Genomic DNA, 25787 nt, shown 5'->3' with positions numbered 1-25787 from the left:
CCTTCTAGCTGTGAGGTGACAGCACTACCGACTGTGCCACCGTGCCCCTTGCTAAAACCGTCTTGACCCTTTGGTGTGGTTAGGGGCTTTAGTGTCCTTAGTACCTTTCTACATAATTCAAAGGAAAGTGCAATAAAACATCATCAATACTAATGAATAAGCCAGTTTAATATACTGTAGATGTGGTTGTACCGAGCCACATTGATCCCCAGCGCGGTGCGGGTCTCCTCTCCACCTCTCTGGTGGATGTTGCGCGCTGCATCCACCACGTCCTCTACGGTCTGGTAGTCCTTCAGGTTGAACTCATGCACCACCCTGGAGCCGTACTGCACCACCCCCACCTAGCAGCAACAACAACACAGCAGCTTCATCTTAACTCGAGTGTACAAATGCAATGCATTAGAACCCATGTGGTAATTGCTGACCTATTTTATGTGGTAGAACAAACCATTCAAATCTATTAAGCCTGCGTTAACTACATACTTTATTTCAGGCATCTAACCAAAAACCTAGCCACTCCATAGCCTGCTGGCTTCCCACCCGTGAACACTGATAATTGCTGTTGGTTGTGTCCACTGCCAGGAATGGAGCCCGGGCCTCCGTGGGAGGTAGTGGGCAAGTGTTTTAATGGTTGTGTGTGTGAACACACCTGGGTCTGTCCAGGTCCAATGTAGAACTTGTTCAGAATGTTGATGAGGAAGTGCTGGACCTCGTACCAGGGGTATATGGAGTTGGAACCGTCCAGAACAATGACAATGTCCATGAATGTCTCACATCCTGCAGACACAACGGAACAACAAACACAGCAAACTCAAATACCACCAGTACACAGTCATGTATCCATTTGTTCCAAATATCTGTACACTCTCTCAGAGTAAAATGAACACTGAGGATTCTGTTGAGTTTCACTGGTGTGTGTGTGTGTGTGTGCATGCGTGCGTGCGTGCGTGCGTGCGTGCGTGCGTGCGTGCGTGCGTGCGTGTGTTTGTGTCTCAAACTTTATGAGAAACCCTCGTGTTTAACAGGGCCGAAAACAGGCTGAAGGGCGAAGGTCACAGGGGACACACGCCAAAAGAAAATATACTAGATTTTAACTATATTTTCACAGGTGCATTTAAAAATACACAGACCAAAATATACATTTTAAAAATATAGTCTGGAACCCAGGCCCAGGGGTAAGTGTTTTTTTCCACTAGTCCCAAGTTTATTTTTTATGCTATTTAGCCTTTTGGTAGTTTTTCGTATTATATTGAAACATGTGACATAAGGGGTCAGTGAGGGGGTCGCAGAGGTCAGTGGGGACATGGGGTCATTTACTCTGCAGGGCGGGGGTTAGTGTGAGGGCAATCTGGGAACCCATTGGCAAAGCAATGTCTCCTGAGACAGTAGTAGTCTGTGAGTTCGCAAAAAAACGCCAGAGGCGAGAAAGGGTATGGTCGCATAGCCAGACAGATATTCCATCATCTCTGAATGCTACGTATACGGTATATAGAGTCTGGAACTACATCCCCTGAAAGCTGTTATCTGTTCGTCATTTTTGTTCACGAAAATATATTAAAAAATATCTAGAGATGTCCATTTCTGATAAGCAGCAAGCTATATAAGCTTAGCAATAAGCATTAAGAAGAAACTGACAACTGACACAAATGCTTCCGTCATGCAGTACTGTATGACGGAAAAAGGTCATTATTACTCTGCAGGGCGGGGGCGATGGTTCGGGAGAACTTGAAGTTCCGGCTGACCCTGGAACAGATGCCCGTGCTGTAGTAGGAACTGCCACACTCATGAGACCACAGTGGACCGCACGTCTGCATGGAGACAGAGCGTTGGAAACCAGTTGAATAAAGACAAAGATTATGTTGTAGTTTACAGTACAGTGGCTCCCAAACGTTTGGTGTGCCGTGAGAAAAGTCCTGGTGTTGCCTTGGGATTTTGTGAAAAGCACACATTATTATAGCAATAAATTGTATATAAAACAATAGAGGGTATGCGTGTGACATCATCATCAAACCCGGAAATTATGCAGGAATGCCTACTGACTGGCAAAAAACTACTTTCTGGCCTTGACAGCCCATGCATCCAAACAGAAAAGTCCTATCTGATTGCATTAAACAACGTTAAACAATGTTAAACTCACTTTGCATGTTGCTTTGCCACTCGATTTGCCACTCGATGTGCCATTCACTTTAAGCATGCGCATACCCTCTATACAGTTAATTATTATTAATTATCTTTCATTTACTAGACCAATACTTTGTGCACTCATTTCCCTATGTTGTACATTATGGGAGAATGTTTCTTTTGTTCTGTTAATATGTCACAAATTAGCTAAAATAGCTGATCTACAAACTCACAAAGCATTGCATCGCGACATCTTCTGAGCTTGTAGATCGGCTCTTTTCGCTGTGAATACAGGTGTGCCACTGAACTCACCACAAAGCTGCCGTGAATACAGGTGTGCCACTGAACTCACCACAAAGCTGCTGTGAATACAGATGTGCCACTGAACTCACCACAAAGCTGCTGTCTTTAGACTGAACTCACCACAAAGCTGCTGTCTTTAGACTGAACTCACCACAAAGCTGCTGTCTTTAGGGTTGGAGGACAGAGTCATCCCCAGCCTCATCTTATCCTTCCTTTCAGACACATTGTCCAAGGACATCTTCCCTGGACAGTAACAAAAAGAAAGAAGAAAACTTCAAAGTGACACTAAACCACTGGTTCTCAACCTGTGGGCCGGGCCCAATGGTGGGCAAATAACTACGACACTTAGATTTGAATCATAATATACCATAATATTGACACCAGTAAGAACTTAAAATGTACTATTTTAGTTCCATTGATCCAAGGTGGAACACAATCGATTGTTTGATTGAAGGTTGAGAACCACTTGGCACTTATGTGAGCCGGTGGAAATGTAGATGTTTGGTTTATTGTGATATTTGTGCTTTTGCTGTGTTATCCTTTTGCATGTTTGAAATGTTTTCTTTAAGTTGCTGTAGAGTGAGATTATTGTCGAGTGATTTTACTTTATTGTTTTGCTTATGCATTTGTGTTTTGAGTTGCATGATATTATATAACCTTGTTTCCACTGACTGCCACTAACCCACTGACTAATTAAGGCCCTGCAGCTTTAAGGACCTGCACCTGGGTTGGGTGTGGTCAACCAGGAGCCTCTATATAAGAGAAGACAGTGTTTGGGACAGAGAGAGAAAACAGAGGAAGGAGAAGGCTGTGTTGGGAGAAGGAGGAATGGGGGCAGCTCCATGGGCTGGGGCCAGGACACCCCAGCTGGGGGCCAGCGGTAGCCATGTTCGTCGACCACAGATGGGTTGTAAGTGCCATGAGAGCCATGCCTTCGACACTGTAAGCGCCACGACCGCGGCCCCAGGCTGGTGTGTGCCCGGCTTGGCCTTGCCCATGGGGGGGCTGTCCGGAGAACATGAGAGAGACCCACAGAATGCAGCAGGGGACGGAAAGAGTGACGGAGCGAGGGGACCGAGAGAGACGACCCAGACGGACGAGGCTGGAGAGAGGGAGCGAGTGCTGCTTACGTGTCAGTGTAGGTGGCCGGTTCTGATGCCGGCCGCCGCTGTAAGTAACCTTCTGATGCAGTACTCGCTCACATACCTGTCTACCAGAGCCGTTTGCTTAATAGGAGATGTTGGAACCGTTGTACTGGCCTACCTGTGTATGTGATTGCAGGAGCTGTTTGTGAAGAGGACCAGGATATTCCAGGCTACTCTTCCAGAGAACCTCCCCTGCACCAATCCCTACCTCTGAGCTAATGTTGCACATGTTGAAGGACTAGATTGTTTTAAGAGTTTTTAGCATGTGTCTTGTCTTTAATTGGTGTTTTAGGTACCCATGTAATTAGGCCTAATTTTATAATAAATATTGTAATTCTCTATCTTCCTTATAGCTGGTTTCGGTTTCAGTCCTTCCCTGTGTTTTTAGCTATTTTTATGCTCTTTTACCTGGTTTTAAACTCGAACCTGTGTTGCCTTGTTTTTATATTTTGTATTATTTAATAGAGGACCAGACCTCTCAAAGGTGGCGTAGTTCGGCTACAGAGTTTTTATAGAGTATCACAGTGAATATGCACCCGCACTTTAAAACAGTGCACTTTATTAATAGTTTCTTGTGACTTAATCGGCCACACGTCACACTTACACACAGATAACAATCATGACAGAAATGTTGACTCTGGTATCTGGTAGGAGGCCTACTGGTTTACAAGTAGTGTAATATAATGTAACATAATGAATTAACTGAAATAATAGAAAACCAGTCTGCATGCAAGACCAGCGCCGAGAAATAGATGGAACAAGGAATCAAGCACATACCACAATTCAAACCATACTGTAAGCAGACAAATGTGAACAAACTGCAACACCACATTGCAGCTGTCTCTCTCATGTGGTCATGTGGTTCTAACTCTGGGTTTGGGTCAAGAAGTGTGGTGTCTGGTGGTGTGTGTGTGTGCGCGTGCGTGCCTGCCTGCGTGCGTGCGTGCGTGCGTGCGTGCGTGCGACCATGTGTGTGTTGTACCCAGGTTGAGTCTGGAACAGTTGCCGTTGGTGTCCAATGGACAGCGGTAGACATCTCCTGTCTCATGTTTCCCAGTGGTCTCAAACGGAGCTCCAACCAGAAGCCTGTGGAGGACACAGACAACACAAGCTGAGACACAGAGACAGCAGAGACAGATAGACGGACAGATACAGAGTTAGAGATAGACAGAGACATTGGAAGACAGATAGACAGAGATACTGTACAGAGATATAAAGACAGAGGCAGAGAGATAGGGATAAGGTAGGGCTAATGCAGAGTAATCTAGTAAGAGAGTGGTGACACGCTTTGATCTCGCCGCAAAGCGGGTACCTATGGGCGATAGTTCCAAACATTGCTCCTATGGCTGGAACTATTCCATTGAGATAGAATGAGCACTTCCGCATTCCATTGTTACAATGAGAGTCAACGGGAGTGTCATTACTCTCTTACTAGATTACTCTGGGATAATGGTAGAGAGATATACAGTGTGACATCAAAACACATTAAACCACCTTTTCTAGCTGAATCTGAGAAATATAAAAGATATATATAAAAAATAAATATATGAAGCTGCTGTACCAAAGGTTCCTCAATGTGTTTCAAGAACCTCCCGGATGAGAGACATCACCTATAAAACCAGTAATTTTATATCAATGTGACTACAGTGTTGTTGACGTCTATAATAAACTCGTCCAACCATCATTTGATGACTATAGTATACTGTATGAGTCATTAAAGAGTACCTTGTGTTGTTGACATACTTGGTCTCCCATGGTGCCAATAAAGTATACGGTATAAAAACAAAAAGGCAAGAAGAGCACAGCTAGTACAATCAGTCATTTTATCCATTTGTAACTCTGAGAGTGTACAAATTCAACCAAATCAACCCATCTGGGTATATTTGTACTGTACTCTCAGAGTGAAATTCAAACTGAGGATTTGACTGTGTTCTACTACAGTGAACTACACCCATAAAGGATCAATATATCGGTCTATATCCATCCATCTATCCTGACAGGGTGATGATGCTGTGGCCCATTTAAAGTCCTATAGCTGCTGAAGTGACCAGTGGACTTGGGACGTCTCCTGTCCAGTATTAGCGTAGAGCAGAGTAAACAGTGACCAGTGGACTTGGGACGTCTCCTGTCCAGTATTAGCGTAGAGCAGAGTAAACAGCAGGTTCTGTCCAGTATTAGCGTAGAGCAGAGTAAACAGCATTAGCGTAGAGCAGAGTAAACAGCAGGTTCTGTCCAGTATTAGCGTAGAGCACAGAGTAAACAGCAGGTTCTGTCCAGTATTAGCGTAGAGCACAGAGTAAACAGCAGGTTCTGTCCAGTATTAGCGTAGAGCACAGAGTAAACAGCAGGTTCTGTGCTCTGGAGAGCCGTTTGGGAACTCAGCTGAGTCACAGAGGGTCGAAACGAGAACTGATGCTTTTCACAGCCACATCAAACAAACAGACAAACCACACATTCTGGGTGTCTGACTGACCCCTGTCCTCCGGTGATCCACTTCCCGGTCTGACACCACATGACTCGGCCTCTTTTTTTTCACTATTTTCTATTGGGCCTACTATTAGAATTCTCACTGGTACACTTACTGTTAAGACCCGAGGCCGACTCTACAAAAAGCCTTCTAAATCAGTAGTAGGCCTAGTTCTCAAACCATTTTGTGCCAAGAAGGATCCATAAAATGATATGTATTTAGCTGCTCACCCCATCTGAAAATGTTTGTGGCAGGGACCCAGGGACCCCCCTCCCCCAAGAGAAGAGTTTTGTGTTTCAAAATAAACAAAAAACACTTTCATAATTTTCAAAAGCTTGCAAGTGGTGCGCTGTGAGTTTTTATATCTGCTATTTTTGAGAACCACTATTCTAAAACCATGTTGTTCTAAATCCTAAGAGCTTTCTGAAAACATAATTATGTTGCTATTTATATATAGCTAAAATCTAAAATGACAGAGATACTTTCCAGGTTCGAATGGGTTAACACGAAGGTACAATCAAACTGGTTGGTCGTTTGGGGTATAGTCCTGTCTGTCTGTCTGTCTGTCTGTCTGTCTGTCTAAAATGAGTAATGCTTGGGCGACTGTGGCTCAAGAGGTAGAGCAGGTCGTCCAATGATCCATGGGTCAGCAGTTCGAATCCCGGCTCCTCCTGTCTACATGTCGAAGTGTCCTTGGGCAAGACACTGAACCCCAAATTGCTCCCGATGTGCTGGTTGGTACCTTGCATGGCTTCCGCCGCAATTGGTGTATGAATGTGTGTGTGAATGGGTGAATGTAATGCACAATTTATGTAAAGCACCTTGGATAAAGGCGCTATATAAATGCACCATTTACCATTTAATGCTCGTCTCTTTACTGTCTGCAGGACAGACCGTTCTGTTTTGTTTTGTTTCTATAGGACAGACGTTGTCTAATATAGTACAGACAGTGTTGTGTCTCAGTAGGACAGAATTGTTCAGAGATGAGAAGATTGTATTTGGACCCGGTCCAGTCAGTAGCAGCGCCGGTCTGCAAGAGACTCTGGGTTTAGAGGATTTAGGGGAGCATTGGTTGTGTGACAGTGATGGAATGTGAGGTTTGGAGGTTTGGTGGATGGATGGTGCTAAATCTGCTAATGTGTTAACGTGTCCCAGATGACAAGAGCTGTAACCACAAAGCATGCTGGGTATGTACAGCGGAATGTAAAGACTTTGTAGTGCAGACATATACAGTAGCATGTTTACACAGACACAAGTCAAAGGCATGAGCAGATAAAAACACGACCACACATCACACAGTGCACACACACACACACACACACACACACACACACACACACACACACACACACACACACACACACACACACACACACACACACACACACACACACACACACACACACAGCTGCAGGAACCTACCGCCTATACAGTCTGACCTCGTCTTTGACTGGTACCTGCACAGGTCAATTACTTTGACCCTTGACCCCTATCCACATACCACAACAACATTCACTGGTTGGCAGCACATAATCTTACATCATCTGCTCACTGAGCAGAGGCTCTGACCCAGACAACAGTAAAGGAGTTTAAAGGTCAACACCCAATAGATTTCAAAATCATTTCAACTTCTCTCAGCCACCAACACTGAGATCACGATGTTGGCCAAGGAGGTGGACCCAAAATTCTAAAGATAGATTTCTAATCCCAAAATGTATTTGACAAAAGATCATTCAAAGTCGCATTCATGTCTTGCTATGGGCCCGCTCTTGTGGGGGGTTTTGCATAGCGTTTCATGATTTTGCTTAGCATACTGCTTAGCAAAATTTAGGGAACATCTTAAAGAGCAGAGCCATTAAACGGAACCAAGAATAGTTTTCCTGCGATCTTCCAACATCTGCTGTAAGCAAAAACACTATAAATACTGGTAACACATGTAACGAATGATCCTGCATCCTTGGAATGATCAACCCCACCAGACGACAACAACAACAGATGAAAAACACGCTTCAAACCTGGAGCGATGCACGCTTTGTTTGCTCTACTTCCCCGCCTCATCCCAGAGGGAGGCAGCAGCATGACAGACCACATCACATAGTTTCCAGAGTCATCAGTGAGCCTGAGGATGCAGCAGAACAGGTCGCCAGACAGAACGAAATATTTTCCACTTATTTACCTGCTACTTCAAAGGCCAACATATTAGGCAATCCTGGAAGAGCCCAAACACCCCATCACGGCTGAGAGACTTCCAGGTCAAAAGAGAGAGAGAAAAAAGGGGGGGAAAGGAATGTTGGGAAATCTCACCTGGCGTCCACAACCACAGGGTTTTACTGAGGAGAGAGAATGACAGAGAGCTCGTATATTTACCTATGACTAGTGGGCCGACTGGCCGTATATCTGCTATCATTTATCTGTCCTTAAAAGTCCCATGGGAGCAACCCAGGCACAGGCGGGGGGAAATCACACAACAATGAGATCATAGAACCTGGCCGTGCTAATGCCTATATTTACAGGGAATGAAACCATCAACCCTGGCATTACCGTGCTCTCTATTTATCAACTTATTTCAGTGTCTTCTAACCATGGAAAGCAGCCACACAGACATGAAGTTGAGGGATGAGATGTTCCACCAGAGACTGAGACCCACTGCAGCCAAGAAGCAAGCGTAAAGTATCATAACAATGTGTACGGTATTACGACTATAACTTGTGTGTGTCGTACTCGTACAGTTTACAGAACCGTAGATTCCATTGCTGGCGTTATACAGCCATTACAGAGCTGACAGGGAGTCCCTCACAGACCCTGTCTGAGAAGCATCAGATATACATCAGACACAGATTATCAAACTGTAATTTAGTGGACAGAGGAGATTAATACAGTCAAGCTGTGTTAATGCTCCACATCCCACGGTCGTACGGTAATGGAACCTCTGTCAACGCTGCCAAGTGCTGTGTCACCAGAGGACCTAGCTGTCCCGAGGTCCTCCATCATCTCGCCGACGTCGCTGTGTCACCAGAGGACCTAGCTGTCCCGAGGTCTTCCATCATCTCGCCGACGTCGCCGTGATTCATTGGAAGACAACACAGCAATAAAGTCTCCTCCAGGTTCTTTCACTCTCTCTCTTTCCCATGACAGGAGACAAGGATGTGTTGTTGTCTGCTGGCATCTATAACCAGTAGCTAATAAGCAGCTAAACAAGAAATTGAGAACAGAATAACACAGAATTATGAGTGATTAATTGTCCATGTGGCTGGTGGATTTGTAAATCAGCCGGAGAATCGGAGCGGCAGGGGCGGTATTGCAGTCGCTGTACCGCACTGTTGTGACGAAAAGAGAGTTGAGCCAGAAGGCAAAGCTCTCTGTCTACCGAGCAATCTTTGTTCCTACTCTCACATATGGTCATGAAGTGTGGGTCATGAGCGAAATACAAGCGGCCAAAATGAGTTTTCTTCGACGGGTGGCTGGCATCTCCCTTAGAGATAGGGTGAGAAGTTCAGTCACACGAGAGAGACTCGGAGTAGAACCGCTGCTCCTTAGCCTGACCCGACTACGGATAAGCGGTTGAAGATGGATGGATGGATGGACAACAACCTGTAGTGTAAATGATGTTTGGAAGTCAAAGTGGTAGGACAAACTAAGCTATCAACCGTCCGAAACCCAAATGTTCCAGTAGCCACTAGCAGGTGGTTGGTGTACTGTTGATTTAAAGTCCTTCTTTATCAAACAGCAGCCAAACCGCTAGTCAAGACTCACATCTGGGAAGGCACTCAGCCTGGTGGCGTAGTGGTAAAAGTACTGGCCCACCACCGCAGAAGCTGAGGGTTTGAATCCACCGCAGTGTATCCGGCGTTGTTGAGCGTCTATACAAACACAATTGGCCCGTGATTGGGGGAGGGAAGCCTGGCGGTTAGGGTGATATTTGTTACTGCACGTACTCTTACGGCTGGGGCGGCACCTCAGCGGGGTGTGTTAGAGCGGGAGGAGTAGGACAGAGTCCTCCTGGTGGAGGCTCCTCACTGGCAGGTGAGCCAGTAGGATACAACAGCAGTGACAACACAAAATGTTTCAAACAAGACACATACATAAGAAGTAGGGCTGTGAATCTTTGGGTCTCCCACGATTCGATTCGATTCCGATTCTTGGGGTCACGATTCGATTCGATTCGATTCTCAATCCCAAAAAAAAAAATCAAATTCAAAAGCATTTTTTTTTCCAGATTCAAAACGATTTTCTATTCAAAATGATTCTCGATTCAATACATAGGATTTCATCACAATCTACTCCAGTCTTGAACTGAAGTGACTACAGTAACTTGAAAATGACTGAAGACATGATGTTTACTGTGATTAGGGTGAGCTTACATTTCATACCACAAACACCATGTAGTGAAAACTCCTGTAACTGTAACCAGAAAAAGAAATCTAAAAAAAAAAAAAAAAAAAAAAATCGATTTTTGGAAATTATGAATCGATTTTGAATCGTTCATAATGGAATCGCGATTCTAATTCGAATCGATTTTTTTTACACCCCTAATAAGAAGTCATGATCCTGTGGATTTGAATAGGACTCGTGTTGTGTATCATCCACCCTCTCTTTACAGCAGTGTTTCTCAAGCTTTCTTCATTTAAAGGACTGCCAGTTTGATTAGGCCTATTAGGCCTCATTTAAATCAACACTTATCCCTGGGACCAAAGTTACACACATTTGGTTCTTAACCATCAATCATTTAACACCTTGAGGGCCCGGACCTATTTAATCCATTAATAAAATGTGCCCATCATTTATAGCGCCCGGACCGCTTTTTCCGGCGCACCGGAAGTTGTTGTGAATGTCTGTGAAGCAGCTAACAATAGCCACACCACTCTAGAGTCGATCGACAACAACGGGAGGTAAGAATAAATCTATCGCGACTAGCGACTGGACCGCGGAGCGCCGTCTAACACAGGATCTTTTTTCATAATTAGACGGGATGATTTAGATCGCGAGTTATGAACGTTTTAATATTTTCGTTTTCGTCCGCTAAACAGGCAGGGAACATTTTCGATGACGTGTCACTGTTGTGCAACACCGAGGATTGGGCAACAAGCGCTCCTAGGCTGTGGAGCGATGCGACCGGTTTTGATATCATTAATCTCCGTCCCATTTATCAATCTCTGTCTGGGGCACTTGACCATGAACTTGAACTTGACGGTGATCTCCGTCTGGGGCCCTTAAACTGTTAACCAGGGACCCCTGGAATCCCCTTAATGGTCCCCATATCCCAGAGCTCATCTGGTAAAGAACTCCTTACACCTAGCATAGGTGATGTGTTGTTTGAATGGGGGGTTTAAGAGGAGGGATGAAGTGTTTATTTACAGTTGTTGATACAGGCAGCACTGCAGAGTCACACATGTACAGTATAGAGAAGAGGTCTGTACAGTACACCATAGTTTGACCAATCAGAAGCAGCTTGAAGCACTGTGCTCTAGCTCACTGGTTCCCAAACAAACAATTAATACATCTAAGAAAGTCCATAAACATTGAACACATACTGTACACTCATTGTGTTAAGGCCACTGGTCCTGGAATGTCTTTCTTTGATACAGTGGTTCCCAAACTTTTTCGTGTCAAGGACCCCCAAATCAACATTTTTTAGCCCACGGACCCCCCATTTGAAAACATATGCCAGTGACCCCGATAAGGGAGGATTTTTACAGCTCTAGCAGTGATTCCAAAACATATTAATTTCATGGACCCCCAGTTTCACACACATTATGCTACGGACCCCCGATGTAATGGCATTTCTATCTCTGGTACCCCAATTTATATCGTAAATCCACTGTTAATTTAACTCTGAGAGTGTACAAATGGAACCAAATGGACCCGTTAGGGTCCATTTGGTTCCATTTGTACACTCTCTGAGTTACAGACCCATAAGGGTCCATTTGGTTCCTAACTATCTCTAATTGAGCTAGGTACCCCCTGGAACTCCCTCAAGTACCCCTAGGGGTCCCCGGACCACAGTTTGGGAACCCATGCTTTAATATACATTGTGAAGTTGCCGTTAGCCATCACCTGATGTGGTTGCTAGCTAAGCTGACACAGTCATGACAACACCGTCCATCAAATCTGTACGTGTCATGTCCTTCTGATTGGCTACAGTCTCCTCTCCTCTAGTCTGCTCTCGTCTCCCACACACACACAGAGGAAGGAGTGTGGAGGACAGCTTGGGACAGGAAGGGAGAACTTGTAAAACAAAGTGGACAAAACCTTATGTGTCCTTGTCTGTCTGTAAGGAATAATTAAACTCCAAACAGTGGATTTAGAACATGCACCTAACTTCTGCCTTGAGACTGAATTCTCAGCTAATCTTGCACAGGCATAACAGAGTGTGTGTGTGTGTGTGTGTGTGTGTGTGTGTGTGTGTGTGTGTGTGTGTGTGTGTGTGTGTGTGTGTGTCTGTGTGTGTCTGTGCGTGAGTGCGTGCATGCGTGTGTGTGTTACCATTGTCGTCCTCCCACTTGATGCTGTTGGATTGTGTAACCAAACTGTGCATCCTTGGAGCCCAGAATTACCTTGGGGTTCTTGGTGTCAAAGTTGAAACACAGATGAAGACCTGTGACACAAGAGCACAACACACACACAGACAACACACACAGATCAACATGACAGTGCAAATCTTTGAAAATGAATAACTTAACTAGCATAATCTAAAGGGGCAAGAACACATGAGTAAACACATTATTTAATCAGTACGTTTACGAAAAAGTCAAGTGATTATATTGTTTTCTCCGTGTTAACAAACAGACATAAACCAGTGAAATGAGGCAATTTTTAAGCGTTGTCTGTCCGTCTGTCATCTGGGTCCAGTTTAAACTGTTATAATTGTTATCAGATAGAAGACGTTCGACTGGTGCCAATAGGAATGGAAACCATCAGGATATCAAGATGATGACATCACGTCTCTTTTCCTGTTTCATTTTCCCTGACAGGAAACAGGAAACAGTGATCTATGGGAAATAATTACTCACACAAAATCTTCACTTTTTATTATTATTACTGGATCAGGATGGAATGGGACAGGACGGTATGGGACAGGGACAGGACAGGACAGGACAGGACAGGACAGGACAGGACAGGACAGGACAGGACAGGACAGGACAGATTAAGTCCTGTCTCTCCCGGTGTCCTGCGTCCTCTCTACACCTCCATCTCTTCATCTCTGTATCCCTTGTATCTTTTCATGCATTCTTATTGTTTTCTTTACTATTGTACAGATAGTCAGAGAGATGGAGAAGAAGCAAGAAAAGGACAGAGAGGAAAAAATGTATTAAATTGAACAGAATGAAAGACAAGGAAGCAGAAGAGCAACAGAAAGAAAGTGGTAGAATAAAGTAAAAGAGCAAGATGCAGGAATGCAGAAAGAGGAAATAAAACATCTTTTAAAGTAATCATATTTAAAAAATATGCAGAAAGTCTATCAGTGATCCAGATACAATGCTATCCAAAAGTGAGCTCCATAAATTCAGCAGGCTTACAAACCCTGGCTTATAGATGCTGGCACACCACAGGGCTCCTACTGAGGCCCCTAGCTTATAGACCCTGGCACACCACAGGGCTCCTACTGAGGCCTCTAGCTTATAGACCCTGGCACACCACAGGGCTCCTACTGAGGCCCCTAGCTTATAGACCCTGGCACACCACAGGGCTCCTACTGAGGCCTCTAGCTTATAGACCCTGGCACACCACAGGGCTCCTACTGAGGCCTCTATAGCTTATAGACCCTGGCACACCACAGGGCTCCTACTGAGGCCCCTATAGCTTATAGACACTGGCACACCACAGGGCTCCTACTGAGGCCTCTAGCTTATAGACCCTGGCACACCACAGGGCTCCTACTGAGGCCCCTATAGCTTATAGACACTGGCACACCACAGGGCTCCTACGGAGGCCCCTATAGCTTATAGACCCTGGCACACCACAGGGCTCCTATTGAGGCCCCTAACGTATAGACCCTGGCACACCACAGGGCTCCTACTGAGGCCCCTATAGCTTATAGACCCTGGCACACCACAGGGCTCCTACTGAGGCCCCTAACGTATAGACCCTGGCACACCACAGGGCTCCTACTGAGGCCCCTATAGCTTATAGACCCTGGCACACCACAGGGCTCCTACTGAGGCCCCTATAGCTTATAGACCCTGGCACACCACAGGGCTCCTATTGAGGCCTCTAGCTTATAGACCCTGGCACACCACAGGGCTCCTACTGAGGCCCCTATAGCTTATAGACCCTGGCACACCACAGGGCTCCTACTGAGGCCCCTAGCTTATAGACGCTGGCACACCACAGGGCTCCTGTTGAGGCCCCTAACTGATAGACCCTGGCACACCACAGGGCTCCTACTGAGGCCCCTAACTGATAGACCCTGGCACACCACAGGGCTCCTACTGAGGCCCCTATAGCTTATAGACCCTGGCACACCACAGGGCTCCTACTGAGGCCCCTAGCTTAAAAACCCTGCTGGCACACCACAGGGCTCCTACTGAGGCCTCTAGCTTATAGACCCTGGCACACCACAGGGCTCCTACTGAGGCCCCTAGCTTATAGACCCTGGCACACCACAGGGCTCCTACTGAGGCCCCTATAGCTTATAGACCCTGGCACACCACAGGGCTCCTACTGACACCCCTATAGCTTATAGACCCTGGTACACCACAGGGCTCCTACTGAGGCCCCTAGCTTATAGACCCTGGCACACCACAGGGCTCCTACGGAGGCCCCTATAGCTTATAGACCCTGGCACACCACAGGGCTCCTATTGAGGCCCCTATAGCTTATAGACCCTGGCACACCACAGGGCTCCTACGGAGGCCCCTAGCTTATAGACCCTGGCACACCACAGGGCTCCTATTGAGGCCCCTATAGCTTATAGACCCTGGCACACCACAGGGCTCCTACGGAGGCCCCTAGCTTATAGACCCTGGCACACCACAGGGCTCCTATTGAGGCCCCTATAGCTTATAGACCCTGGCACACCACAGGGCTCCTATTGAGGCCCCTAGCTTATAGACCCTGGCACACCACAGGGCTCCTACTGAGGCCTCTAGCTTATAGACCCTGGCACACCACAGGGCTCCTACTGAGGCCCCTAGCTTATAGACCCTGGCACACCACAGGGCTCCTACTGAGGCCCCTATAGCTTATAGACCCTGGCACACCACAGGGCTCCTATTGAGGCCCCTATAGCTTATAGACCCTGGCACACCACAGGGCTCCTACTGAGGCCTCTAGCTTATAGACCCTGCTGGCACACCACAGGGCTCCTACTGAGGCCCCTAGCTTATAGACCCTGGCACACCACAGGGCTCCTACTGAGGCCTCTAGCTTATAGACCCTGCTGGCACACCACAGGGCTCCTACTGAGGCCTCTAGCTTATAGACCCTGCTGGCACACCACAGGGCTCCTACTGAGGCCTCTAGCTTATAGACCCTGGCACACCACAGGGCTCCTACTGAGGCCTATAGCTTATAGACCCTGGCACACCACAGGGCTCCTACTGAGGCCCCTAACTTATAGACCCTGGCACACCACAGGGCTCCTACTGAGGCCCCTATAGCTTATAGACGCTGGCACACCACAGGGCTCCTACTGAGGCCTCTAGCTTATAGACCCTGCTGGCACACCACAGGGCTCCTACTGAGGCCTCTAGCTTATAGACCCTGGCACACCACAGGGCTCCTACTGAGGCCTCTAGCTTATAGACCCTGCTGGCACACCACAGGGCTCCTACTGAGGCCTCTAGCTTATAGACCCTGGCACACCACAGGGCTCCTACTGAGGCCTCTAGCTTATAGACCCTGCTGGCACACCACAGGGCTCCTACTGAGGCCTCTAGCTTATAGACCCTGGCACACCACAGGGCTCCTACTGAGGCCTCTAGCTTATAGACCCTGCTGGCACACCACAGGGCTCCTACTGAGGCCTCTAGCTTATAGACCCTGGCACACCACAGGGCTCCTACTGAGGCCTCTAGCTTATAGACCCTGGCACACCACAGGGCTCCTACTGAGGCCCCTATAGCTTATAGACCCTGGCACACCACAGGGCTCCTACTGAGGCCCCTATAGATTATAGACCCTGGCACACCACAGGGCTCCTACTGAGGCCTCTAGCTTATAGACCCTGGCACACCACAGGGCTCCTACTGAGGCCTCTAGCTTATAGACCCTGGCACACCACAGGGCTCCTACTGAGGCCTCTAGCTTATAGACCCTGGCACACCACAGGGCTCCTACTGAGGCCCCTAGCTTATAGATCCCGGTAGACCTCAGATCTTCTACTGAGGCCCAAGTCTCAGTAGAACAGCCTTACCCCACAGGACCACCTGCTGCATGGTTCAGGGGATGACATGCAGAGGTGTAAAGGACACCGTTTTGAATCCTATAAAAACAAAAACATGCACATGTTTCCCTCTTTATGTAGCGGGACAGGACAGGACAGTACAGTACAGACAAACAACATTCCATTCATGTACAAATTGTACATCAGAAAAATCGAACAGACTGTCGGACTGTGTCCACGAAGGAAAACAAACATCCATCAAAATGTCAAGACACCAGAGACGAAGTCAGAGGTTCTTTTCTGTTGGAGGTCCGAGAGTTTTGGCGGCAGGAATTTGTTTCTGCCTGAGCAGAGGAGAGAAGAGAAGAGAAGAGGAGAGGAGAGGAGAGGAGAGGAGAGGAGAGGAGAGGAGAGGAGAAGAGAAGAGAAGAGAAGAGAAGAGAAGAGAAGAGAAGAGAAGAGACATTTTACCAGTTTCTGATACAGTATGCTCTCTCACTCTCTCTCCTTCCTCTAACCTGTTTGAATAATGAACTGATTTTCCAGATGTTGATTCCTGCAGTCGACAGAGAGAAGGGTTGACTTGACTTCAAGAGGCTTTATGCCAGACAGACGGCTATGGTTTCCCAGCAGACAGATAGAGAGATAAATGGATAGAAAGATAGAGATAACTAGAAAAAAGTCCTCTTCAAGGCACAGGTCTCCACCAGGAGGATAGGAGTGTGTGTGATGTTTGGGAGTAATATAAATATGTTTTGTGTGTGTGTGTGTGTGTGTGTGTGTGTGTGTGTGTGTGTGTGTGTGTGTGTGTGTGTGTGTGTGTGTGTGTGTGTGTGTGTGTGTGTGTGTGTGTGTGTGTGTGTGTGTGTGTCCAGAGACACAAAGACAACCGCTATGGAAAAGAAAGTTCATTCTTCTGGGATCTGTTTTTAATTTATAATTTGACAGCAGCACTGGAATGGTCTCTTTAGTTTGAACTTCCTGAAATATATTAAGCAGACAGACATGCATTTTCTGTTATCTATGTCCTTCTGGGTAGAGATGCGTTGACACTATGCAGTACAGTCCACCGCTCTACCAACAATACTCTTGGTGGGGCAGGTATGTATAGGCTGGTTTGGTTGGTTCTTAGTTCATACCCACTGAAACCATTCCAGGAAAGCATAGATTTTTGCGTTGGCTATTTTTGAACCTATTTAAAAGTGTTTACATTTTTTTTAATAATTTTGAATAACAAAAAAGTTTGAGAACTACTGATTTAGAAGGCATTTATAGAATTGGATCGAGTCAGGTTTACAGCACGCCAAATTGACAATTTTTCCAATTTCTGATTTATTTTACTTTTTACTTTAATGAATGAAAACCTTTAGAGTGGTTTTAATGAATGAATCACAATGGATGAGTGGTTTTAATCTGTGAAACGTGTACTGCTTCTATCAAACAACAGCAGCAGTCATGACATAAGTGTTGGAGTGTAACTTTCAGCCTAAAAGCCAGACGAGGGCCTGAACACAATTACACACATTAGATGACACACACGCATGGTTCCAACAAACACATCCTATCATCCTCATAATCTCATTCTCCTGTCCTGACAGCATTGTACACAACCCACACACTCCCCTTTCTGTATCTGTTTGATCTCCTCTCTTCAAGTTCTCTCTGTCTCCTCTCTCTCTCTCTCTCTCTCTCTCTCTCTCTCTCTCTCTCTCTCTCTCTCTCTCTCTCTCCTCTCTCTCTCTGTCTCTCTCTCTCTCTCTCTCTTTCTCTCTCTCTCTCTCCCGTCTCTCTCCCACCACTCTCTCTGTGCTCTCCCCCTTCTCTCTCTCTCTCTCTCTCCTCCACCCCTCCTCTCTCTCTCTCTCTCTCTCTCTCTCCTCCACCCCTCCTCTCTCTCTCTCTCTCCTCCACCCCTCCTCTCTCTCTCTCTCTCTCTCTCTCTCTCTCCTCCACCCCTCCTCTCTCTCTCTCTCTCTCTCTCTCTCTCTCCTCCACCCCTCCTCTCTCTCTCTCTCTCTCTCTCTCTCTCTCTCTCCTCCACCCCTCCTCTCTCTCTCTCTCTCTCTCTCTCTCTCTCTCTCTCTCCTCCACCCCTCCTCCTCTCTCTCTCTCTCTCTCTCTCTCTCTCTCTCTCTCCCCCCCACCCCTCTGTCTCTCGCCCCCTCTCATTCTCTTACATTCTTTGAGCTAACCTCTCTCCGGTGTCCCCAGGGACAAATCGGAAATCTCATACCATCACCGGCCTTTGCGTCAAATCCAATTTAAAGTGATTTAAACAGATTTAAAATGATTTAAATAAAACCTACAGCTGCGTTCATGGGTTAATGTTTCCTCTTTACTGAAAGCCTGGCGAAGCTGTGTGGAGCCCAAATGCATTTGAACCTCCATCTGGGGAGGTTATAGAGGGTATGCGCATGCACAACGTGAATGGCAGATCGAGTGGCAATCGAGTGGCAATGTGAGTGACAAAGTGAATTTAATGTTGTTTAAAGTAATTTAATGCAATCAAATATGACTTTTCAGTGTGGATGTATGGGCTTTCAAGGCCAGAAAGTATAGTTTTTTGCCACTCAGTAGGCGTTCCCGCATAACTTCCGTGTATGATGATGATGTCACGCGCATGTCCTCTACTGTTAGCTTATTGTTAGCTTGTTTAAATTAGACTGCATTCTTGTTGAGAGTTGAACTCACAAAAATTCCTAATGTTTCTGTAGATGAATGAAAGAAAATTATCAAAAGAGAAAAAATAAATCACGAAGCAACAGGAGAGGACTGAAGTACAGAACACACCTGAGTTGTCACACACACACACACACACACCATGCATGAAGACACACACACAGGCATGCCCTTGGAACCATGCATGTAGACACACACACACACACACACACACACACACACACACACACACACACGCTTGGAACCATGCATGTAGACACACACACACACACACACACACACACACACACACACACACACACACACACACACACACACACACACACACACACACGCTTGGAACCATGCATGTAGACACACACACACAGGCATGCGCTTGGAACCATGCATGTAGACACACACACACACACACACACACACACACACACACACACACACGCTTGGAACCATGCATGTAGACACACACACACACACACACACACACACACACACACACACACACACACACACACACACACACACACACACACACACACACACACACACACACACACACACACACACACACACACACACACACACACACACACACACACACACACACACAGGCATGGGCTTGGAACCATGCATGTAGACACACACACACACAGAAAAACTGCAGTGTTTCCTGTCTGTCTGACAGACCAGAGGGATGCCGGTCTGAAGAGGGCACTGTGAGTCTTCATGGGTCAAGATTAGACCAGTGAGAGGAGGAGTGATCTCATCTCTGAAGAGGGCACTGTGAGTCTTCATGGGTCCAGATTAGACCAGTGAGAGGAGTCAGTGATCTCATCTCTTAGGGCAGCGAGTGGTTCTCAACCTTTTCACCCCCAAAGTAATAATATTTTAACTGGGGACTGCAGAAGAATTATTCTATTATGTAACCTTTATATTGTACAATCACTTTCTAATAACTATAGTACTTATATATAATGCATTATGACATTTATTATTTGGTAGCTTGTAAGAGCCTATAGAATCTGTCTTACTCTCCACCAGGCCTGACAGCTATTGTTTTGGTACAGCCTATCTTGTTGTGGTTCAGTTCGTCCTATGATCTCAGCCCTGTGCTCTTGGCAGAACTACCATACCACTCTACCCTCTAGTCTCTTGTATTTCTCCCCATGATATCATGCACATAAAGGGGCGGCGGTGGCTCAGGGGTAGAGTGTCTGGATGGTAACCGTAAGGTTGCCAGTTCGAACCCGGGCTCCCCCAGAGTTACTGTCAAAGTGTCCTTGAGCAAGACACTGAACCCCTAATTGCTCCAGATGTGCTAGTTGGTGCCTTTGGTTTCCGCTGCCATCGGTGTATGAATGGGTGAATGTAATGCACAATCTCTGTAAAGCGCCTTGGATAAAGGCGCTATATAAATGCACCATTTTTTAAAGCATAAACATCACCACTTCTTAGAATATTGTCTCCACTCCTATTAATTTGCCTCATCAAGCTGATTGATCCAGAATTCCACGGCAGGACCCGCCACCCTGACAAGAACTTGGAATTGTAGCAGTTGAGGTGTTACATTTTGTTTGACGAGTCAATTCCACATGCCACAGGAAGAAAAAAATCACGTGGGGACCCGACCCACAGGTCGGGGGGGGGCTTCCCTCCCTCCTCCGTTTTTAGACAATGTACATCCGCACTGACCTTCTTAATGCAATATCTCAGGAACACCTGAGTGAATGTCATGAAATCTGGTCGAAAAGTCCACTTGGACTAAAGGATGAACTGATTAGAGGTAGGTGGTCAAAGGTCAAAGTTCAAGGTCACTGTGACCTAAACACACTCATTAAATTTCACTACATGATACTGCAGACACTGGTTGGCAGAGGCATGACACCATAACGCGGTACTCTATGTTCTATATACCACACAGTACAATGGCCTGAAACAAACCAAGAGTCTAAAATTCACGTTTAACCCATTTAGGCCTGATGTTGAAATTTAAAAAATGTCTTCTAAATCATGACAGTTTTCTGAAATCAGAAATCAGTGGTGCTCAATATTTCATGTCAAGGACCCCAAAAATTATATGTAATTGGCCACCGACCCCCATCTGAAAGTATGTTGTTCCAGGGACCTCCCAGAAGCAAAGATGTTGAGTTAAAAACGTTCTCTTGTTATTATTTATTTTCATTTTATATCACTTAATTACTCATTATCTGTCAATGATATTCTGAAGTTTTGTCATATACAAAAGGCCTAATAAAAACAGCCTCTTGTTAGAGGCACGATTTGAGGCACATTTTCACGATTTTTCAAAAATAGCAGATCTACAAGCTCGTAGTGTGGCACTCGGTGCCGCGCTATGAGCTTGTAGATCTGCTATTTTTCAATAGCTAAAACACCAAAATGGGTTAATATGCTAGGGTCGACGGGTCATCAGAATCAGTAGGGTTCATCCAGCGATATTCCTATTAGATGATTGTTGTGTGCAGATTTGACATTTTCACCAGATCAGAGGTTCCCTAAACATGGTATGGTTGAAAGTGGTTAATGTGCTGCTGCTCTGTGGCCAACAGCAGAAGGCTGTGGTTGTACTGGGCAGCTCCCAGTGGCTGACAGCATTACAATGTGGTTTCCCTGGACAGCTTCCCGGTTGTAAGTGTGCGTATAACTGCATGAATGCGAAGCACAGTAAATGGTAAATGGTGCATTTATATAGCGCCTTTATCCAAGGCGCTTTACAGAGAATGTGCATTACATTCACCCATTCACACACACACACACATTCACACACCGATGCCGGAGGAAACCAACCTGCACATCGGGAGCAATTAGGGGTTCAGAGTCTTGCTCGAAGGACACTTCGACACTAACTCTGGGGGAGCCGGGGTTTGAACTGGGAACCTTGCGGTTCCCATCAGGTCACTCTACCCCTGAGCCACTGCCGCCGTGCGTGCGTGCGTGCGTGCGTGCGTGCGTGCGTGCGTGCGTGCGTGCGTGCGTGCGTGCGTGCGTGCGTGCGTGCGTGCGTGCGTGCGTGCGTGCGTGCGTGCGTGCGTCTGTGTGTACTCAAATAGTGTTTGATATTTGTGATGATATTGTATTTTGGTGCTATTCTTTATTCTGTCGATGAATTGAAACAAGTCCACGGGACGTTTTTGTGTTATGCTTTTAGTGCTGTTTGCACGTTTGTATTCAATCAATCAATGTGCTCGAAATCAATCTCCCTTCTGATAATCATGATCAACAGCATCCAGCCACTCCTCTAGAATAACTAATTCATTGAAGCTGTAGATGATCTCTCATCCCATAGCATACATACACCCTCTGTGTCATATATTATGATTATTATTATGACAAACAACAACTCATCCTATTCCCAACAGTCCTCCATAGACACACTGTAACTCTGGCACACACTGCAAGAACTCACTGATTCACTCCCTCCACCTGTCTGTCAGTCACTCACTTAACACACTCTCTCATTCTCTCTCTCTCTTACCTGGTAATAAACCCCAGGTCCACAGAAGTAGAATGTGGGAATAATCCATCTGTATGTCTGTCTGTCAGGGGGCTGTTCTCCTCTGTGAGACCTGCTAGTGTTGCCTCAGAGCGCTCCTCAGCTTGTGTTGGACATAGGAGGAGAGAGAGGGGAGAGAGAGGGAGGGAGGGAGGAGGAGACAGAAACACACACACACACACACACACACACACACACACACACACACACACACACACACACACACACACACACACACACACACACACACACACACACACACACACACACACACACACACACACACACACACACACACACACACACACACACACACACACACACACACACACACACACACACACACAAACTTTTTTAAAGCCAGCCCAGTCAGTAGCGACCAGATGAAGGTCGTATAGTCTTTAATGAGTCTCTCTGAACAGGACCTAGTGTGTGTGTGTGTGTGTGTGTGTGTGTGCGCGCGTGTGTATGTGCATGCGTGCACGTGCCTGTGATGAGGACCTTTAATGTCACTGCTGCTTCGTTGTGATTGGTCAACTCTCAGGATATTCACCACTTTCCGTGACATCACAAGGCAGTCTGAAATCCACAACAGATGTGCAGCCATACACTCACACATACACACACACATAGGATATATACACGCACGCCCACACACACATGCACACATGGTCACACATACACACACATATAGGATATATCCTATGTAGTACATACACAGACGCACGCCCACACACGCATGGCCACACATACATGCACACAAACACCTCATCAATATCCTGTGATGAATAAACTGTTTGGCAGCTTGCTGTGTGGGGAGGAGGAGAGGAAGAGAGCTGTTGAACAGACAGTTTGTCTGTGGTTTAAATCAGTAAAAACAGACATGAGTTTAACAGCTCTGATCTCATATATGTAAACCACTCACTAATATTGAATTCACTGACAGACTAAATTTTGTTTTATTGAATGTTGTAGACGACCAAACAGGAAGACAATTTATTCTGAGACAGCTGGTCTATGTTCAGTAGTGATGCATGCTGGATAAAATAGTGACATGGTCAAGTGAAAACATATTAATTTATAGTTAACCCATTTTGACCTGAGATCAGATTCTAAAAATGTCTTCTACATCCTGACAGTTTTCTGAAAAAGCTATGTTTCTGTCAGTCGTTCTTTGATTTTTCAAAAATAGCAGACCTACAAGCTCGTAGCGCGCCACTCGGTGGCACGCTATGAGCTTGTAGATCTGCTATTTTTCAATAGCTAAAGCATAACATAATGCTAACACCAAAAGGGGTTCCCGCCAAAAATGGGTTGATGACATCATGACAATATGCATATATATATCAATTTCTATGGCCAGATTGACAGAAAACACAAACATAGATTAGATTTTTAGAACATATGTAACAAATGCAATCAACAACACATGCATACAATATAAAATAAATTAAAAGGTAAAATGAATTTACCTTGGCAACTTTTTCCTGCTTCTTAAAAACAGTTTTTTTCTAGTGATGGGAGATTAATCGGCAATCACATCGGTATCGGCCGATATTGGACTTAAAACCCATTTTGACCTGAGATCAGTGGATGAGTGCAAACCTATTAAAATTAAATGAAAATAAAACAGAGGTGTTACTGATAGGTCCAAAGATAAAAAGAGAACAAGTGATGAGATCGTTAGGACATCTAGCTGCTTGGGTTAAGCCACAAGTAACCAGCCTCGGAGTCATAATCGACTCAGATCTCAACTTCACATCCCACATCAACAAAATAACCAGAATTGCATTCTTTCATCTCAGAAATATAGCCAAAATACGACCTTACCTATCACTACCAGATGCAGAAAAAATCATCCATGCCTTTGTCACCAGCCGCTTAGATTACTGTAACGCACTATTCACAGGACTACCAAAAATGGCCATAGACAGACTACAACTCATTCAAAACTCTGCTGCTAGATTACTAACCAAAACTAAGAAAAGAGAACACATCACACCAGTTTTGCACACCCTCCACTGGCTCCCGGTCTCCCAGAGAATAGATTTCAAAACACTACGCATAGTCTACAAAGCACTAAATAACCAAGGCCCCGCATACATAACAGACTTTCTATCATCATACACTCCATCCAGAACACTAAGATCCTCCACAGCAGGAAAGAAAATAGGAGAGGCCGCATTCGCCATCTATGCACCAAAACTATGGAACACAATTCCTCAGGAAATCAGAGGCCAACTCCATCAACATCTTTAAACAAAAATTAAAAACACACCTCTTTAGATTAGCCTTCTCAATTCTCCCATAGCACTTCATAGAAGGTTCCCAGATACCGTGCTTATTCTCTCAAATGCCTTAGACTTAAATTAATAAATGTTATTGTCATGATTTTATATGTATGTCTTTTTTAACTCTATGCCTGACCTTTTATTCCCCTCTTATGTTTATGATTATATGCATACTATGTGGAGTGTGTCTGATATGTTATGACCTGTGTCTGATATGTTATGACCTGTGTCTGATATGTTATGACCTGTGTCTGATATGTTATGACCTGTGTCTGATATGTTATGACCTGTGTCTGATATGTGATGACCTGTGTCTGATATGTGATGACCTGTGTCTGATATGTGATGACCTGTGTCTGATATGTGATGACCTGTGTCTGATATGTGATGACCTGTGTCTGATATGTTATGACCTGTGTCTGATATGTGATGACCTGTGTCTGATATGTGATGACCTGTGTCTGATATGTGATGACCTGTGTCTGATATGTTATGACCTGTGTCTGATATGTGATGACCTGTGTCTGATATGTTATGACTTATGACCTGTGTCTGATATGTGATGACCTGTGTCTGATATGTGATGACCTGTGTCTGATATGTGATGACCTGTGTCTGATATGTGATGACCTGTGTCTGATATGTTATGACCTGTGTCTGATATGTGATGACCTGTGTCTGATATGTTGACTTATGACCTGTGTCTGATATGTGATGACCTGTGTCTGATATGTGATGACCTGTGTCTGATATGTGATGACCTGTGTCTGATATGTTATGACCTGTGTCTGATATGTGATGACCTGTGTCTGATATGTGATGACCTGTGTCTGATATGTTATGACCTGTGTCTGATATGTTATGACCTGTGTCTGATATGTGATGACCTGTGTCTGATATGTGATGACCTGTGTCTGATATGTGATGACCTGTGTCTGATATGTTATGA

General features: G+C 45.5%; 1 protein-coding gene across 1 annotated transcript in view; it reads right to left on the bottom strand.

Moving 5' to 3' along the window:
• The window catches only part of LOC306923248 (integrin alpha-11-like), a gene marked incomplete at its 5' end in the record, with an annotated part of 56094 nt that extends 39682 nt beyond the window's left edge, over positions 1–16412 (bottom strand). The window contains 9 exons of the mRNA XM_079501281.1: positions 193–341; positions 650–777; positions 1694–1808; positions 2576–2667; positions 4552–4655; positions 12520–12631; positions 15282–15537; positions 15669–16099; positions 16391–16412. Coding sequence (XP_079357407.1) covers positions 193–341; positions 650–777; positions 1694–1808; positions 2576–2667; positions 4552–4655; positions 12520–12631; positions 15282–15537; positions 15669–16099; positions 16391–16412 — 1409 coding nt within the window. The remainder of the gene's footprint in view (positions 1–192; positions 342–649; positions 778–1693; positions 1809–2575; positions 2668–4551; positions 4656–12519; positions 12632–15281; positions 15538–15668; positions 16100–16390) is intronic.
• Between the last annotated feature and the right edge of the window lie 9375 nt (positions 16413–25787).

The sequence above is a fragment of the Electrona antarctica genome, assembly GCF_951216825.1.
Source record: "Electrona antarctica genome assembly, chromosome: 5".
Taxonomy (NCBI): Eukaryota; Metazoa; Chordata; class Actinopteri; order Myctophiformes; family Myctophidae; genus Electrona; species Electrona antarctica.
The sequence above is the reverse complement of the archived record's forward strand: the minus strand, read 5'-3'. Positions and strand labels throughout refer to the sequence as shown.